At 37.0% G+C, this 19,766-nt stretch overlaps 1 protein-coding gene across 1 annotated transcript; it reads left to right on the plus strand.

The window, feature by feature from the left end:
• Window positions 1–481: 481 nt before the first annotated feature.
• On the plus strand, window positions 482–16,856 carry LOC132295291 (uncharacterized). The gene is made up of 3 exons (XM_059793490.1): window positions 482–678; window positions 15,598–15,809; window positions 16,325–16,856. Exons 1-3 carry the CDS (start codon window positions 577–579, stop codon window positions 16,590–16,592), a joined length of 582 nt encoding a protein of 193 aa, XP_059649473.1. The 5' UTR covers window positions 482–576; the 3' UTR covers window positions 16,593–16,856.
• Window positions 16,857–19,766: the final 2,910 nt, after the last annotated feature.

Consider the following 19,766-nt stretch of genomic DNA (forward strand, 5'->3'; position numbering starts at 1 on the left):
TATTTAGGTTAATTGTGATAATTTATTATTATTATTTATTATTTGATTAAATTTAAATGTCTCATTGTGATAAATAAGTCATTAAATAGATTAACACGTTTACTCATTTAATAAACTGGTTGAATTAGTATTGAGAGTTTTTAATACGATTATTACGTTTATATCAACACGACGACACGATTATGACCCACGAATACGAATTAACACTTACTGTTTGGCAACTATTTTAGCTTCATATGTTACAGCGAAACTTCGAATATTTTAGCTTCGTATGTTACAGCGAAACTTCGAAACAGAAGTACCAAACCTGTATGATAACACTTGCTGCAATTTGAATAGTACAACGTTCTTAAAAAAGAGACTAAAACCGAAAGTAGTTCTTTGACCACTGCGTGTTACGGACGCTCGGTTAAGTCGTGTGGGTCTTTTGAGATTCCACTTTCCCCAAAGCTTTCACACTGCTTTTCCCACTCTACTGCGTACAAAAAACAACAAACGCCAACACACTCACTGAGTGTACCACTTTTTCACCTCCGGCAGCCCATTTCTCTCTCTCTCTCTCTCTAGACGGAATAGATGGGGGAAGGAAAGGGGTCGACTTTAGTTCATCTACTGGTGGTCATTCTTAGCTTAGTCGCTTTCGGATTCTCTATTGCTGCTGAGCGCCGTAGAAGCACTGTAAATCCTCTCTCTCTTTATATACTGTTTCGACTGTAATGGAAATTTTAGGGTTTTGTATATCACATTTTATTATTCTTAATTGATTTATGATCTTCTTCTTCTAGAGTAGTTTTCTTTTTCTTGGGATTAGCCGTGTTGAATCAGTAGCTTTGTTGTGTTTGTTATCGGTAAGATTAGGGTTTTTGGATCTGAATGTCAAGTTTATCAGTTTTGGCTTTGATTGTTTTGGTTGTTGGGTTTATAGTATGCATAATTTATGGTTGTGTCCGAATTGTGAGCGAAATTGTTCTTTGGTTTGGGGTGTACTAAGATTTGATCTCTTTTTTGGTGTATTTGGATTGGTTGTGTTATCAAGTTTTACTGTGATTTATTGACTGTGTAACTGAGAAGTAGGTTTGAATTATGCCAAATAGTGCTACGCAAAGGACTCTAAAGCTCAAAAATCACTGATAATAAGTATTTCGGTAGTTCTATTCTTTGTTTTATACTGAAATTTAAGGTATTGATGGTTTCCATTCTTGCTTCTTCATCTTTCCGGAATTCTGGTGTTATGAAGGACTTTGTATTTTCATGGCCCTTTGATTATGGGTGTTTTCGGTTTTGTTATTGTCTAATTAGCAAAAGGAGATTCCTGTAACTATTTGTTTTACCTACCTTGATTTTAATGTGACTGGAAGAAGTCGTTGGAATTGTTTAATGGAACTGCTTGGGGTTAACATTTTATAAAAGATGAATAATGATGATTAGAATTGCTGAGGACATATCAAAAGGTGGTCTTACGTTTGGCAATTATGATTGGAATGTCTCAGTTATAAGTTTCCATATGTTTCTTGTTTGCCCTTTTTAGTTTTACTTGCCCAGCAAAATTGCTGGTGAGAAGGGCTGAGGATATACTGAAAGAAGTATACATCTTACACAGTCAAATTTTTTGAAAAAGAAGCCGTCGGTAACATTGTCAAACTTATGGTCTACATGGACTTACATACTGATCTACTAGATTGATTAGAAGTACAATTCAAGTTGCAATATATGTTTACCTTCTGTAGTGGAAAAGGTATAGGTATTTAGAATTTAGGCATACAAGGTTCAAATGGTTGGAATACTTCATATAACAAATAAAAAGCCATCATTAGCATTGTTCAATGTAATTTCTTTGTTTGTTCTTCCAAGTCCCAGTTGTGGGATGGAAGCTTTCAGCAACAATCTAGATAAAGTGGAAAATGAGATAATTTTTTTTTCCCTTATGAGATTATTGCAATGAAGGAACTTTCTTGCTGTTGTGAATGCAGAAGACCAGAGACTACTATTTTTGTGTAATGCAGTGCACTTTTATAATCAATATGTTTTTTTTTTTCTTTCCCTTCTATTAACCTCTGTGACATTTGAAAAGGAATGACAAGGATATAGTTTGAAATTCTTTTAGTTGCCACCTGTCCGAAATTGCTTCCTTGTTATTCATATTTATTCCTTTTCTAGTCCTAGATAAATTAACCACTCTTTTGAAGCTTTACTTTTAAAACCAAAAATTAAGAATTACTAAAAGAAGAAGAAGATGATAAGTCATTGCATATACTAGTTATGATACATAAGAGCTAAACTACTTATTTTTGAAGACCTCACATGGTTGTTTCTTAGTCACTTTGCTCTTAAATTTGATAAATGAGTCATCTAATTGCATGTACTAGTTATGATTCATAAGACAACTACTTATTTTGGACACCTTACACGTTTGTTTCTTAGTCAGAAGTCTAAATTGTCCTTTGGCTAGTGCAATGTGAACTTCTGGGTACTAGGCCCTGGTTACACGCTAGTGGAGGAATAAATCCCTGGAAGAAATTGCTTCGTTAATGGAATAACCATTCTTTCCCTTTTTTTTTTTTTTTATGCATTTCCAATGAAAGGACCTTTCAAGTGGCTGTATTAGACAACCTGGATGTTGTTTCCCCCTTCACACATAAGATGGGCTAATGTAAAGTTTTTTTTTTCCTCCTAAATGAAGGAAAGCATATTAATACGAAAATTATAGTACAAAGAATAAGTAGTGGCGTACCCCTACAACAGACCCCAATCCCTAACAGAAAGGAATGAAAGGCTGCATAATTCAAATATAGAGAGTCCAATGAGTTAGTTAAATGTATTTTGTGGGAAGTCTTGGATGTCTTGGGGTTTATGTCTCCAGGATATTATATGACTTAGCTCTAGTTCTGTGGGGCTGATATAAAGTTCTCTCCTTCAATTCTTTGTTCTCTTTTCTTTTTTTGATAAATAATTCTTTGTACTCTTTTCTAATTCTCTCCTTACATGAACTCTCTAAAACACATGTGACATGAGTATAAGATATGTATCCAACATGATTGGCTGGACTTGCACCTAAGAAGTCTATCTAATAATTCAAGTTCATATATAAATGTACATAGTACATTCTTATTATGTTTCTTTGTTACATTATTGCTTCAAAAGGAGATGAAGTACTTGTGTTGATTCTTAGAAAAAAAAATTTTACTCTAGGAAATAAAACAAAATATTACATAATATGAATTTTAGTAGTATCCCTATGCCGCCTTTGGATTTGAGGATTTGATAAACTTGATGCTTAAAAAAATACCTACATCTTGGACATGTAGCTAATCATAACCCTATATATGGGCTAAATTGCATAAAATAAAATAAAAACAAATATTTTGCCTTTATTTCATAATTTGAAGAAGGTTCGTGTTGGAAAGCAGGTCTATTTTGTGGAAGCTTAAAAACCCCCCATTAGTCATTGTGAATCAATCCTAAAGAGAAGAAACAAGATTTATGCCTTTGGGCAACTTGTAGATTGCCAACTATGAGAAATCTTTATAAATCTTCAAGCTCTTCCTTTCCAATTAGGGTTGCAAACCAAATTGGACTGGACAATTCGGTTCGGTTTTCTAAGGCTTTGTTTGGTACGGTGGGAAAGAAAAGAAAGGATAACATTAGTTATAAGGGAAAGGAAAGGGAAGGGAAGGGAAGGATAATTTTAACCCCCTATCGTGTTTGGTTGATTAATGAAGGAAAAGAAAGGAGGATAATAATCATGTTTGGGAAAAGAACGGAAAGGAAAGTATTTTAATAAATTTCTATTTTAATAAATTTACTATTATGCCCTTTTATATTTTAAAAGATAAATTTATGGGGCCTCAAAATTTATAGGCTCATGGATGATGGGCCACAAGAAAAAAAAATTTTTTTTTAGGGCAAATCATTTCAGCCTCCCCAATCGCCTCCATCTCTATTCTCGTTCTCAAAATCTGAACTTGCCCTCTCTCTCTCTCTCTCTCTCTCCAATTGCAAACTACAAAATCTTCAAAACCCTTATATTTCAGTTTATCTATCTGTCTGCAAGAATCAAAAGTTCAAAACCTATTACCTAAATCAAAACCCATATCGGCACATCATTTCAGATTGTTCAAAAAATCAAAACCCATATCTTTCAGTTTCCATAGCCCGCTGTTCCAGTTTGGGTTCGTCGTTCGCAATCTTCAGCCGCTGGCCCATTGTCTCTCAACTCTCAAGCTTCCCCCCCCCTCTCTCTCTGCAACTGCTAACTTGTATGTATGGGTTTTGTTTTAATTTTTTTTTTTCTAAATCAACTAATCAAAGTTTGTAATTCTTGTTTTGCAAACTAAATCCTAAAATCAAGTGTAATCTTGATTTTGTGTAAGGGTAAATTTGGCATCAAAAATAATACATCAAGCCTCTCCTTCTCTTTCCTTCCGTTTCCTCCCATTACATTTCGTCCCATTTTTGGGAGGAAACGGAAGGAAAGAGAAGGAGAGGCTTGATGTATTAGAAAGTTACTATTTAAGCCTTGTGATATCCTTCCAAAACCATCCCTTTCCTTTCCTTTCCTTTCCTTCCAACCATTTACGCCAAACACAATTTTTTAATCACCCTCCATCACCTTTCCTTTCCTTTCCTCCCTTTTCCATTGCACCAAACTGACCCTAACGGTTCGTTTTGTCATGGTTTCAAAATAATGGTACCATAAAATTATGGTTCGATTCCAGTTTGAGGTCCTACAAGACCAAACCGGACCGGACTAAATCGAACCAAATCATTTATTATATATATATATATAATATTTTATATATTATATAATATATCCAATAGAAATTGGAAAATATTTTTTTTTGTAATTTCATTTCTTAATCCTAAGTTCCTACTCTCTTCTGATTTCATCATCTCAGCCACACCCACAGCTCTTTCTTTCCCTCTCTCTGTGGTGAACAGGTTGACGTTTCTGCAGACGCTGTCACATCTCTCTGGTCATAATCAAAGATGATGTAGAAGGAGAACAAAAACAAGTCTTCTCCTCTTCGCTGATTTGATATCATCGAGAAATGTGTATGTAGACAAGTGTATATGAACAACATAAATACAACCATATATTTATGGGAGGAGAGAGAGAGAGTGGGCCGCTCCCTTAAGGTGGCCACCCCTCTCTCTTAGTTCCATACAATCTCTCTCTTTTAGTCTTATCCAACCACTCATGTTGTAATCATAGAGTGGGATCTAGATGGGCTTTTTCAATACTTGGATTGTAATGAACTTCTTGAAGGACTAGAATACCCCTCTATGCATAATTAGGATATTGGATATATAAAGCCATCAATCCAATCACTAATTAATCCTTTATTATTGACTTCTTGATTAACTCTATTTGATCACATTATACATTTATTTTGAAAAAATAATATATTTAATAAATAATAAAACATTTAATCAAAACAACCGGTGCCAGATTTCGTGATCAAAATTAATCTAGGCAATAATAAATGATGCTAGAATAGATGTCATCTTAAGAATAAGTGTTTCCATGCCTAAATTAATGATTACCCCAAGTATCCAGATTTAGACCCTAGGGCACACTATGATAAATCAAAGTAAGCACTAATCAAAACACAAGTCCATCACTCTCTCAGACTTAAGAGTGACTTGGTATAACGCATATAAGGAGAAATTACAATGACAGCTATTGTAATTTCTACAACTTAAACTCGATCCTATGCAACGTGTCGTATACATCAACATGTACAATTTTTTTATTTGTAATGACTGAGATAAGTCCTTTTTGTAAATGGGAATTCACATGTTACATTCTTACAGATAGAGTGTCCAATTCTATCATGAATGTGAACTAATTTATGAAGATGTGATTTCTATGATTTATATCTCTCATGCATATCTTAAGTAGAAATGCACATAAATCAAATCACATAATCAAAGGACAACTTTGACTCACCTCTATTGTCAACCAATACAAATCATTCACCTGTAAAGCATGTAAAACAGATTCTATTAATAATAAAATGTCAAATACAAAGATGCATTGGCTTGAAGGGCACACTCAATCCCAACAGTTTGTCACTCTATACCTCATTACTGTAGTTTTTGTCTTTACGGAAAGGTTATAACAAAGTTTCCTTCATTGTAATAGTCCTCTTACTTTTACCTAAGAGTTTAAATCTTATATTTGCCAAGTGGGAGAGGATTCGATTGGGAAAAAAATAGGGAAATAATTGCCGTTAGTGTTACATTATTAGGATTTAATGTTGGCAAATGTCGTAACAAAAGCAGGAGTCGGTACATTTAATTTAATTTATTTTTTATCTATGAATGTTAGTTAAGTTAGTTATGGCCAAATATTACATCATGATCCAAGGACTTTGAAGATGAAAATTTGAAAATTATGACAAGGTGAAAAGGAAAATTCACACTTCACATACCTAACTTTTTAACTAGTGTTTTATTTTAAGTATCCGTATCACTCATTGTTTTTCAAGGCACTTTCAGGATTGGGAGTTGCAGGAGGGTTCTTGGAGTTGCTTTACCATTAGGAGATTGTGGGAGAGGGTTGTGATTCCTACATTTGGGTTCCTTCTTCGTGTAGGGGAGATTTGCTGTGCGGTCGCTTTATAGATGCCTCAAGGATGGTGTAGGGCCTCTTTTCCGTGGAAGGCTGTGTGGCGGTCCTAGGCCCCCCTCAAGGTGGCTGTTTTTACCTGGACGGTTGTTGCAGGAAAGATTATTACTCTGGACAACCTGAGGAGGGGAAACAAATTGTGGTTAATTGGTGTTACATGTGCAAGAGAGATGAGGAGACAAGATCATCTTTTGCTGCACTGTCCCGTGCAGGGGTGCACAAAAAAACCGTGGAACCAAACCGAACCGAACTGGGGCTTCGGTTCCGGTTCTCACGGTTCCGGTTTTGAAAATCTGGAACTATGGGCTTACGGTTCGGTTTCGGTTCTAGACCCGTGGGAACCGTTGGGAACCGAACCAAACCGTATATATATATATATACATATTTACAAGATAAGTTATATAAGCCTTTGAGGCTTCAATCCTTTGATCCTAAAAGTCTTTGAAAGCAAGAGAAAATATTCTGCATCTGAGAAAAGTTTAGCACTTCTTAATACTAAGGAACCAGATTGGGTTGATTTCAGTTCTCTAGACATAACTCTGAAGAATTACCCTATGACTGTGGAAGGAGTGACTGGATTTATGAAGGATAACTCATATCAAACTACGAATTTTAAGGATGTTTGTTTTAGTATAATTGTGGTGAAGCTTTTGAATGATGATTATCTTGACAAGGGTTGTGAGGAGTTCGATATGACCAGCGTAGGGGAGATGAATAAGGGATTGTTGTCACAAATGGTTATTTACCATTTTAGTCCTGCCAGCTAGGTCCATTATGGTTGCTGCTATGCATGCATATTGTCAAGGTGACTACAAATACAATGAAGTCAATTGTTATGATTCTTATTTTGCTGAGAAATGTAATTTCATAACTTCTGCTATGCTTTCAAAACTGATTAAGCTTCTGGTCAGTCAAAAACTTTCTGGAACTGTGGAACCGAACCGAACTGGTATTCACGGTTTGGTTCCGGTTCAGTTTCATATGTAACAGTTCCGGTTCCATTTTTAAGGAACCGTTGTGACCGGTTCCGGTTCCGGTTCCTGACAGAACTGTATCAAACCGAACCGTGTGCACCCCTAGTCCTGTTGCCCAAGACAGTTGGTGTCTTTTTTTGAGTTTGTTTGGGGTCCATTGGGTTATGCCTAGGTCCTCCGGGGAGTGTGAGACTTGGAGAGGATGTACTGTGGATGTCCAAGCCCGTGACTTTTGGAGGGTAATGCCTCTGTGTGTTTGTGTTTGGTGGTGTTTATGGACAAAAAGGAATAAGAGATCTTTGGTTGGCAAGGAGAGTTCTATTGGAGGCTTAAGTTCTCTATTTTATTTTATTTATTATTATTATTATTATTATTATTATTATTATTATTTTTATTTTTTTGTGGGTTTTGGGGAGAAATTGTAAATCCATGGGGAGATGGTTGTTTTTTGGACACTTTGAGAGTTTAGTGGCTCTTTGGACTTGTGTAGTTGGGAGGCGTTCCACTTTTGAACACTTTCTAATACAATTTTACTTATCAGAAAGAAAAGAAAAGAAAAGCATTAGGGCTTTCAAATGATTGACCAATCAATTCCCTTTTGTGTGAGTCTGATTGATTGAACAATGAAAAAAACAGTTTCATAATTTGTTTTAAACACTAGAAACCCTAATTGTCTTTCATGAAAAGCCTATTTAAACATTCTTATGCCTACAAAATAAAATTAAAAATGATTAGAAGAGAAAAATAGCATTGATAGTACTAGAGAGTAAGCACTAGAACTCAAAGCTCTGATAAAGCATTGCGCAAGGTCCACTTATTCACGGGACCATCTGCACAAACTAATCCACTATCAAGAAAGAAGGATTACAACCTAGATTAACAATTTAGTGACCCTCGAAACCCTAGGTACCTCATTGATATAGAAGACTCCAAACTTTCCCGCGAAAAGTCGCCAGTCAGTGTTTTCTCTTGTCAACTGAATCCGTCCCACAAATTTGCTTCTCTAGTGAATCAATCTTAGCTGCTAGTTGTTCAGGCGTCAATCTGTGGATTGAACTGAGACGAAATTGTTGATATTTTGGGCTCTTTGAGTGTGTAGAGGCCCCATTTGGCCTTGTGTTTCTTTTGTGGGATGCATCCCCCTTTTGGGTGCTTTAATACAATCTTACTTATCGGAAAAAAAAAAAAAAAAAAACTGTGGATTGACTGGTGTATTCTCATAAAACTCAATGCTCAATCATGTATTCTCTGTATGGATGGGAGATTTATGCTGTATATCAGAGGTGTGTAGGTCTGCCCTAGCTTTAGTTATATACAGGCAACCTAGTTGTAGTAAGATTGGGATTTTTGCAGAGTTTAAAACCTTAGAAATTGCCTTCCCGAATATCTTGATTGATCGACATCACTCCAGAACATCTAAGGATATTGCATTAGATGGTGAGTATTATTTTTTAGGGTTAACTTGTCAAACCTCAAGAGCTTCGAAGGTGATCAACTCCAAAATCACACAAGCAAAGCTTTTGAATTACCTTTTCTATGGTGGATTTATATTCCTAGCCCTTGGATATTGTATGCCTAGCTTAAGGGCTGGTGATTTTTCTGTTATGGGGTATGTGTTTGATTGCATTTATTTAAATTTAGGTTATTTCACTGTTATTGATTATTATTGCTTATTATAGTTATAGATTCTAAAATTCGGTTATCTAGTTAAAGTCTTGAAAGACCTATATTTTCCCCCCTCCCTCTAGGTCTAGTTAGGGAGTTGGCATACTCTAATGTATCAGAGTCTACGATGCCAGTCCTCTCTTCAATTAGGAGGCCAATTTTGGAGTGTGATGGAAGCACCCTTGCAATCTAGAGAATCTGAACACTTACTAGAAAGGGATTGATATACAACTGAAATTTGCTAATAAAATTTCTAAAACTTCAATGATTAGTGAAATGAAGAAGCTAGTTTTATAAAAAATGTATTATCCTTTTATTTGAAAAATTGAGTGAAACATGATTATTCTGTGCATACATGCATGTTCAATAGTTTTATAATATATATATATTTGTGTATGCTATAGGCTTGTTCTCTTTGTCTATTTTAAGAATTACTTTTTTTTTTTTTATTAACCCGGGGTGTCTGGGATGGCACAAATCCTTAGGTCCCTTCAACAACCCGACTAATCCCCGAGGACCCGGAAGGGCGTCTCCCCACCCGGGTCGGGTAAGTCACTGCAGGGGTAACGGAGGCTAACCACAAAGAACACCTAGCGGGACTTGAACTCCAGACCTTGGGCTTGCTAAGCTCCAAAGTCCAGCGAGTACACCGCTGGGCCATATCCGAAGTGGATTTAAGAATTGCTTGTTTGTACATGTAGTTTGTAATGATAACATACGTTCTTTTTAGTATATAACTACTAGAGCTGTGAATGAGTGATTAAGCTTCATTCAAGCCTTTATATTTTATTAATCTCATTCAAGCCTTTAGATATTATTAATCTCATTCAAGCCTTTGCTATTCTGTTCGTTCTATCTTGCATTTCTTCTTTTGTATTTCTTCTCTTCTCAATATAGAACTTGCAAAGGATACCTGGAACCCCACTCCTCATCCCTGGAATCCACGCAATCACTAGCAATGACAACTGAATCCAAAATTTGTTGGCCTCCCGCAAAAGCATTTTGGGATTTCGAGATAACTCGTCTCAAACAGCCCTCAATCTCAAAGCTAGGACCTTAACTATTAGTTTGTAGATGCAACCCACCAAACTAATAGGTCTAAAATCCCTAACATCGGACGCTACCCCCATCTTGGGAATGAAAGCAATAAAAGAGGCACCCAAACATTTTTCAAACTGACCTTGAGAATGAAATGTATGAAAAGTTCACATCACCTCTCCCCTAACCAACTTCCAACTCTCAAGGAGGAATCTTATGGTGAAACCGTTTGGATCCGGGACTTTATCCGCGTTACAGCTCTTCAACGTCATAAGTACTCCGTCTTCACTAAATGGATTCTCTAACCAACCTCTACCAGAATTGGGGATAGGATCAAAATGCAACACCACTAGCAATGGCCTCCAGCTGTAGGTCTCTGTGTACAACCTCTGATAGAAAGCAGCAATCTCCCTACACACCTCTTCCTCCTTGCTTTACAACTCCCTGTCAACCCGAATCTTCCTAGTGTGGTTACTCCGCCGATGAGCATTAGCGAGCCTATGAAAGAACCCTGTGTTCCTATCACCCTCTTTAAGCGACAAAGCACGAGATTTTTGCTGCCATGAGATCTCTGAAATGGGACACTCCTCCCTCTTACGCCTCATGAGCTCGTCCAAACCACCCAATCCCTCCATACGATCCATCTCTGCTATCTCAGAAAGAGCCTTAATCCTTCCTCCATTCTAGATTCCCAAACACCTCCCTGTTCCACCTTTTGATATCTTCCTTCAAGAGCCTGAGTTTACCAGTAAGGATGAAGCGCGGAGTGCCACCCACCCCATATCCCGCCCACCAAGCTTGCACCCTCTCCTTGAAGCCCTCCGTCCGAAGCCACATGTTCTCAAATCAAAGGGAGAACTACTCTTCCGCAAACCAACACAATCCAAAACCAAGGGAATATGGTGTGAAGTGGGTCTAGCCAAAGCTGTCTTAACCACATCCGGATATTTCTCCTCCCGATCTCTAGATAAAAGGAACCTATCCAGACAAGACAAGGTAGGAGACTATCTGCCACTGGACCAAGTGAAAGACACTCCCTTCAATGGAAAATCAATTTGAAGATCATCAATGTAGCTTGAAAATGGCCGAAGTCCACTTACCCCTCGTAGACCTCCCTTGTGGGGAATGGACAATATTCATTACCCCACCAAAACACCACGGGAGGGACCATCTCCTTTGGATAGAGCCAAGCTCCTCCCACAACAATTGCCTCTCCCCGTTCTTTACAAGACCATATACACCGGAGAACACCTATTGGAATCTGTCCTCCTGCAAGGTAAGAGCACAAGATATGGAAAACCTTCCCATCGAGTCTTCCTTGGACAACCATCTCCTGTCCCACAACACAAGAATGCCTCTTGAAGCATCCAACACCTCCCATTACACAAATCTTCCACCCTAAAGGCTCATAACCAACCTATCCGAAGTAGAGGACAATTTTGTCTCCTGCAAGCACACCAATTGAGCACGTCACTTTTGCACCGCCAACTTCACCACCTTTCTATTGTCTTTGTCATTGAGACCACACAGACATTCCATGAAACAATGCGGAACTTCATGAGCACGCAATTAAGTTCCCCTCCTCTCTCTCTCCTCTGCGCTTTGCCTCCCCCCCTCTTCCCTTCGTAGTTCAAAACCATGCATGTTGATGTGTTGGACACATTGAACTGGATCAAGGATATGTTGAGATGCTTGCGATAACCGTCATAACAATTACTCTTATCATTATTATGGCGAGTGACTCTCAAGCATGAGAGAGGAATGGACTCCTGTTTTTTTATTAGTGGTGGGTTTGATTTATTTTGGTGGACCCTAGGACCTAAGATCTGAGTATTTTGGGTAATCATTGATTACGGGCATTGGAACGTATACTCTCAAGATTGCAGCTATGCTAGGATATCTACTTTGATTTGATTAGCTTGATCACAGAAACCTAGGCCCTCGGTGTTTTTGATAAAATGGTTTTATTATATATTTATTTATTAAATATACTCCCTTCGTCCCAATTTAGTTCTTCATCTCTCTTTTTTGGGTTGTCCCAAAATACTTGTTCCACTAAAAAAGTTCAAATAAGTTATTTTGCATTTTTTCATAAATACCCTTGAATTTTTTTTTTTATAAAATCAACTTTATATATTCAAATTTAAAAGGATAACTTATTAATTTTAAAAGTGGACAATGCATTAATTGCATGTCTTCTTAAAAGGCCCTACTCCCCAAGAAGGACAACTAATATGGGATAGATAGAGTATTATTTTATCAAAGGTAAAAGCTTTTATGTGATCAAGTGGATTAATCGTTAGTCAGAGAGAGGTTTAATTGGTAATTAGATTGATGGCCTTATATTTTATGACGGCTAATTATGTGTAGTGGGGTGATCTCGTAAATTAATATGGTGTCTTTATTTTTCTCTACTAGAGTGCAACCATTCTTATATAGTGGAGTTAAGTTTGGTTAACAGGTTTATTTAATTGGGTCATGAGATGACTAGGTCTTTTAAATAACCCATTGGAGCCAAGAGGAGAATTGGTCCAACTAGATCCTTATTTCCTAGCCCAAGTTTGATATTCAAGTAAGGGAGTTAGATTATTAAGTCTTGGGGAGCAAGAAGTGCTAGGAGCAATCTGAGATATTCTCTCTCTACACAATACATTGCTCTCCTAGCATAGTTGTTAAAGGCACCGGAGGCGCGCGCCTGAGGCTCCTTTAGTGCCTTAAGGCGTATGGCTTAAAGAAGGCCTTAAGGCGTATGGCTTAAAGAAGGCGTGTGCCTTTTCTACATAGGCGAGGATCTCGAGGTGCAAGGCAGGCGCGCCTGATTAATTCTTTTTAAATGTCTTTTAACTTGCAGGTTATAAAAGGAAAAAGGTTTATATACCTTATAAGAGTTAATACAGGCTGTGGAAGTCAACTTTTGACCAACTTGACCCAAAACAAAAAGGAAAATAAATAAAAACAAAAAGGAAAGTGAATCAGAAAGAGAAAGAGAGTGAATGAAAAGAGAAAGAAGACTAGGGCTCGCTCTCATAATCTCATCTGGTCGAATTGAAGGAATCAGGTAAGCTCTCTTCATCTTCTCTCTTCTTCTCTCTTCTTTTCTCTCTCTTCTTCTTCATCGACTGAATTGCTGAAATCTTTTTTTCTTAAGTTGCGCAGTTGCGCTTCATTTTTTTGGTTTGTTTCTCTTATCTTCTTCTCCTTTTTTTTCTGAAATCTATGGTTATTTTGTTTTTTTCTTATTACTATTCTTCTTCTTTTTGGAAAATCTATTTTTTTTTTTTTTTGTTGTGGTTCTTTCTGGCTGCTATCAGTCTTCAACTGAACTCCCTATTTTTTTTTTTTAAATCTGTTTCTCTGCACCTCTTATTTTTCTGAAATCCGTTGGTGTTACTCTTCTTCTTCTTCAGCTGGAAGTCTGGAACTGGAAGCTCTGTTTTTCTTTTTTAACAAATCTGTTTCTCTGAAGTCTGAACTTCTTTTTTTTTGATCTTTCAAAAATCTGTTTCTACTTCTTCCTTTTCTGAAATCTGTGTCTTTTTTTTTTTTTTTTTTTTGTTTTGGCTGCTACTCTTCTCCTCCTCAGTTTCCACAGTCGAGTCCAGAAGAGAGAAGAAGAAATCTCTGTTCTGATTATTTTGTTTTTCTGAAATCACAGCACTATTAGCATGGTTTGTTTTTTTCTTCTTAAATCTCTGTACTTGCCTTTTTCCCTGTAGGCTGTAGTTGAAGGTTAGGCCTTCTGTGTATGACCAATTGCAAAAAACATAAACCCACACACACATTTTAAGTGATGATCAAGATTGTGATATGTTTATTGATGATGATGATGATGTTTAGATCCTTTGGTGTTGTCTTCTTAGGAGTTTAGGAAGGAGTGAACATTTCTATGTTTGTTTTGGTTTTATTTAATTAGTTGACTTTTGCATCTTTATATTAGTATGTTTGTTACTATTGAACGTAGTTCCCTTTTGCATTTTTTTGTTAGTATGTTGATTCAAGTTTTTGGTTTACGTGATTTTGCATCTTTATATTTACTATTGCCTCTTTATTAGATGTCATTTTTAATTTTTTCTCAACTTGCGTCTCACTTCACTCGGGCGCGCGCCTCGCCTTGCGCCTCAGGCTCCAGGGGACCTTGGCGCCTTGGTGCGCCTTGAGCCTTTAACAACTAGGTCTCCTAGTGTTCCTACTATACTTCCAAGAGTCCCACCACTCTTAGCTTGCGGTTTTCAAGAGGACGCTATAGGAGTGAAGCATTTGGGCGCAAGGAGCCAAGAAGGGAAGATCTAGGAGCTTGGAGAAGGAGACGAGTGTTCTCTTAGTTGGGAATCTACCAATTCCCCAAACGTATAAGGCTCTATATCTCTAGATAATCAATTTAATCACATATTTAGTCTTGAATATGATCTTTACAAGCATTGATGGGGTTCGATTTTTGCTTCCGCTTTAGATCCATTTTCCAACAATAACATTAGATGTACTGTAATATGTCATTGGTGAATTGGATGTTCTGATAGGATTAGTTATCCTTTCAACAGACACATCAAAGGTAATGCATGTTACGCAGTTTCATTAGGTCATTGTGGTAGTAGCAGATGCTTTGGCAAGCCTGTTGATGCTAGGTGTCATTTATGAATTACACCATCTAGAAGTTTATATTTAAGTAAAATAATTTAAAGGAATTTAAAGGCTAAAGCAATAAAAAAGGATCCCAGTTTAAAGGGTGGGTATTTTATTATGGTCTGAGTTTCAATAGCTAGTGGTATATTCTAGGCATTCAGTTATGCCTGGGCATGTTTGCCTCTGTGAATGAGGTGTGGCCTTGTGGTGTCTGGGTAACAAATCTTCTCTACTTTCGATTCTGTAAAGGTAATATAATTGTATACAAACTTATGATTCAATTTATGCAACAAAAGCTGCTGGCAGCTATCTGCTCCTGGGAAATACTGATACCCAATGATGCAGGAAGCATAAACAGGCACGCACTTGCCGATGATTTCATTCCATACTTGCATTTGTGTATCCTGACCAGGCCAATGATAAACTAGAATTGTTCTATGCATTGGCATGCTATGCAAGCTCCTTTTCTGAGTTTGGCAAGGCATCTTGAACAAATTAACTGAAAGCTACAATTTTATTTCTTGCAGTAGTACAGCCCTGCGTGGGGACTCGCGCATAATTAAAGTTCTGTTTGACATTTAGTGAAGCTTTTGTGCTGGATTGTAATACTTCATACTAACATTCAATTCATTATTTGTTTGTATTGAAAGATCTTTTTCTGCATGACAGGGTACTTTACATGAGATTGACAATTCCAATACCAATGCTACATACTGTGTTTACAGTTCAGATGTTGCAACTGGATATGGGGCAGGTGCTTTCTTGTTTCTTCTCTCAAGTGAATCGCTGGTTATGGGTGTGACAAAGTGCATGTGTTTTGGGAGACCATTAGCGCCTGGAGGGAATCGTGCTTGGACCATTATATATTTTGTATCATCATGGTGAGTATTCTGATGCCTTGTGCATATTCTTTATCCAACCATAATTAGATGACAACGGAACACGTTGCCATATTATGAATCTTTATGCCAAATGTAAGACACTTTACGGAATCATCTTCTTCTAATAGAAGTCCGTATGATGTTTGATTGGTTTGATTTGTCTGATTTACATCTTCCTATTACCATTTTTATTTTGTTAATGAAACAAGAAATTTTGATTTTTTTTGCTACTGTACATGCTTTTTCTTGCTGGGCTTCACATTGTTGCAATTGCCAATCTATTGCAAGTCTCTGAATCTAGGGTTTGACTGATGACAACATTACATCTGCGATCAGCTATGGTCAGCAACATTACATTCATAATCCAGGGAGAAAATAAAAATAAAATATAGTTAACTTTTGATACACTCAGCACTAAGTTGAATAAAATGATATAGATGACAAGATATCTATTCATCTATTCCCAATTGCAAGTTGTTCCAACTTCAAAACTTGTTACATTTTTGTATCTGCAGGATGACTTTTCTCGTGGCAGAAGCATGTCTAGTTGCTGGTGCAAAGAAGAATGCTTACCACACCAAGTACCGGGATGCGATTTACGCGCACGACTTCTCTTGTGAAACATTGCGGAAGGGTGTTTTCATTGCAGGAGCAGTGTTCGTGGTTGCAACAATGATCCTCAACGTATACTACTACATGTACTTCACCAAGGCTACTACTACTCAGGCACCACATAAAACAAATCGTGCAAACTCAACTGTTGGAATGACTGGGTATGCATAGATTTTACTACGGACTAGATAGGTTTTCACTTTTGGTGCTTGGTATTATTAGATTAGCTTATGATGCTTGTATGATTGTATGATGCAATAGTACAATGATCTACATTTAGTTACCTAATGACATATTTGGTCAATAATGCTAGTACGTATTGATAGATAGATCCACTGATAGTTCAAATCATAAAAAGAAATCTCTGTATTTTTTATTTATTTATTTATTTTTTTAAGTGGCATAAGGATATCAGATGTCAAGTTTAGTGATCAAGGCTGTAGACACTAAAATTTTAGTGGGCTTTGGTTTTGACAAATGGACTCATTAAATATGAGTTTAATGTTTAATTAAGTTAATTTAATTGGTCCAAGTTTGGTTCACTTAAATTATTTAATTAGTCCAGTTCAGATTATTTAATTAGTCTAGTTCAGATGGTTAAATAAAAAGATAATTATTCCTATAAAATATATTTGGAATAATTATTTTTAAAGATAATTATCATAATATAATCGGTTCGACTCAGTTATTATTTTATCTTTATTAGGAAATGACATGTGTCATCATCCTACTAATTCAAGAAGCCCATAAATAGAAGCATGAAAGAAGAAGGCAATGATACAAATTCGGAGTCCAGAAATCCAGAAGGTCTAGAAATTCAAAGGGCCAGAAATCAAGAGGGTAGACAAATTCAGAATCCAAAATTTCAGAGAGAAATACAGAAACTGTCCAAAAGCAAAGAACACTAAGCACATCAAATCGTGCCGTTCTTCATTTAAATTTTATGGTGATTAACAACAAGTACATTAAATTGTGTCATTCTTCATCAAATTCCACGGTGATCAACAACAAGCACATCAAATCGTGCCGTTCTTCATCCAAATTCCATGGTGATTCAAGATCAAGCTCGTGCAGCCCTTGGATCCAACCAACAAAAAAGGAGATCGAATCAAAGGATCTTATTCTTTGTAAAGAATACTACAGAGGATTGTACTCAATCTTTATAAATTAATAAAATATTATATTTGTTCCCAATTTTGTTTTTTATTTACAGACTATAAAATTTGTGTGTACAAATTTCTGGCACGCCCGGTGGGACATCCTCTGCCTCTCATCTCTCTCCTACATCAAATTCTCAACAAATTCATCGTCAGATTCTATGACTTCCAAAAAGATTCAGGCGAAGAGCAAGAATACCACCAAAGACATCGCGGTCATGACGGATAACATCAATACCATCACAAAAGGTGGCAAGAAGGTTGCAACTTCGTCAAGTGGTACAAACACCTCTGTAAGTTCAATGATGTGGATCATGGTCAAATTATCCGTTCTTGCCAAAAGACTGCACAATGCGATGAGAGTTAATTCTGCCAAATCTGTCAAAGTAAAAACTCAAACTCATACCGCCTTCACTTTGAGGAGGAAGGTTTCTACAACCTCAAAGGTTGCTGCAGTCACAAGTTCAAGTTCCACCTTGCTGGGGGCAAGGAGGAAGGTTCCTACAACCTCAAAGGTTGCTCTAGTCACAAGTTTAAATTCAAGGCTGGTCTACTCATGGCCAAAGATTTTTTCTGACTCCATCATTATGTCAGTCATGATGACGAGTACTACCTCGTACGAAGAGCAATTGACGACTATGGCCTATGCAATTGAAAGATTACAACACTCTTTCAAGGAGCAAGATCTGAAAATTGTCTCGCTGACAGAAAAGTTAAAATTGCGTGACGACAATGCTGAGTCAAGCAAAGGCCGAATTTCTCTTCTAATTCCATGCCAGAGAACACTCCAATTGATGATCAAAATGACGTGTCCGCCAATCCAACAATTGATGCTGCCTCCGTCACCTTACTTTCTGTCCAACAACTTCAAGATATGATAGTGAATTGCATAAGAGAACAATACAGTGGCGTTCCTTAAAGTGATTGCATGTACTCAAAGCTTTACACAGAAAGAATTGACATCTTAAAAGTACTGGTTGGGTATCAACCTCCAAAGCTTCAATAATTTGACGGAAAAAGCAATCCCAAACAACATGTTGCACACTTTGTAGAAACTTGCGGCAATGCTGGTACAAATGGAAATCTCCTTGTCAAGCAATTCGTTCGTTCCCTCAAAGGGAATGCATTTGATTGGTACACAGACCTCAAAGCTAGAGGTATTGACAGTTGGGAGCAGATGGAACGAGAATTTCTCAACGGTTTCTACAGCACTCGTCATATTGTAAGTATGCTGGAGCTTATAAATACAAAACAGATGAAGGGTGAACCCGTGGTTAACTACATCAACTGTTGGCGAGCTCTAAGTCTTGACTGCAAGGATCGTTTGTCTGAAATTTCTGCAGTTGAAGCATGTATGCAAGGTATGCGCGGAACTTCTTTACATCCTACAAGGGATTAAGCCTCGCACATTTGAAGAGCTTGTTACTCGAGCCCACAACATGGAGCTTAGCATGAAAAATCATGGTGCTAGGAAAGATGTTTCAGATATACCAGACAACCTTCAAGAAGATGAGGGAAGTGAGTCCGAAGAAGAAGACGATATACTTCCTAACTCGGATGACGAAGTAGCATCATCTTTCATTCTAAGCATCAACTCGAGAGACTTGCATCAAGAAATGCACCATGCTACAACAATGACTTCAATCAAAAGTGCAAAATCATAGGGGGCATTAAGTCAAGGAAACCAATAAGAAAATCCTCAAAGTGACGACGAGATAGTCCATGCCCTCCAGTATAAGCTTGGATTGTCGTCTGATTCTTGCAAAGTTGAAGAAAATTATTAAAGTTGAAGTGCTCCCAAATACGAGTCTAAACTGTCGATGACATTCCTTGACATGAGTTTAAACTATTTACCTGGGAATTTTTTTTTTCAAGAACTCCTTGATACGAGTTTAAACTCTCTCAAATAAAAAATGACACTCCTTAACACGAGTTTAAACTGTCTACCTGAAAAAAAAAATCAAGAACTCCTTGATATGAGTTTAAACTATCTCCCAAAAAAATAAAAAAAATAACACTCCTTGACATGAGTTTAAACTGTCTATTTGAAGAAAAAAAAATCAAGCACTCCTTGACACGAGCTTAAACTGTCTACCTAGAAAAAAAAATCAAGAACTCTTTGATATGAATATAAACTATTTGAAAAAAAAAAAAAAAAAACTCTTTGACACTAGTATAAACTTTTTCG

Source organism: Cornus florida, unplaced genomic scaffold (genome assembly GCF_030987335.1).
Source record: "Cornus florida cultivar Cherokee Brave unplaced genomic scaffold, ASM3098733v1 CherokeeBrave_3.0.0_Hap2_Chr02, whole genome shotgun sequence".
Lineage (NCBI taxonomy): Eukaryota > Viridiplantae > Streptophyta > Magnoliopsida > Cornales > Cornaceae > Cornus > Cornus florida.

Coding starts and splice junctions, on each gene's coding strand:
- LOC132295291 (XM_059793490.1), top strand. CDS start 577: ATGGGGGAAGGAAAGGGGTCGACTTTAGTTCATCTACTGGTGGTCATT. Junction 679..15,597: donor CTGAGCGCCGTAGAAGCACT/GTAAATCCTCTC, acceptor TCTGCATGACAG/GGTACTTTACATGAGATTGA. Junction 15,810..16,324: donor ATATATTTTGTATCATCATG/GTGAGTATTCTG, acceptor TTGTATCTGCAG/GATGACTTTTCTCGTGGCAG.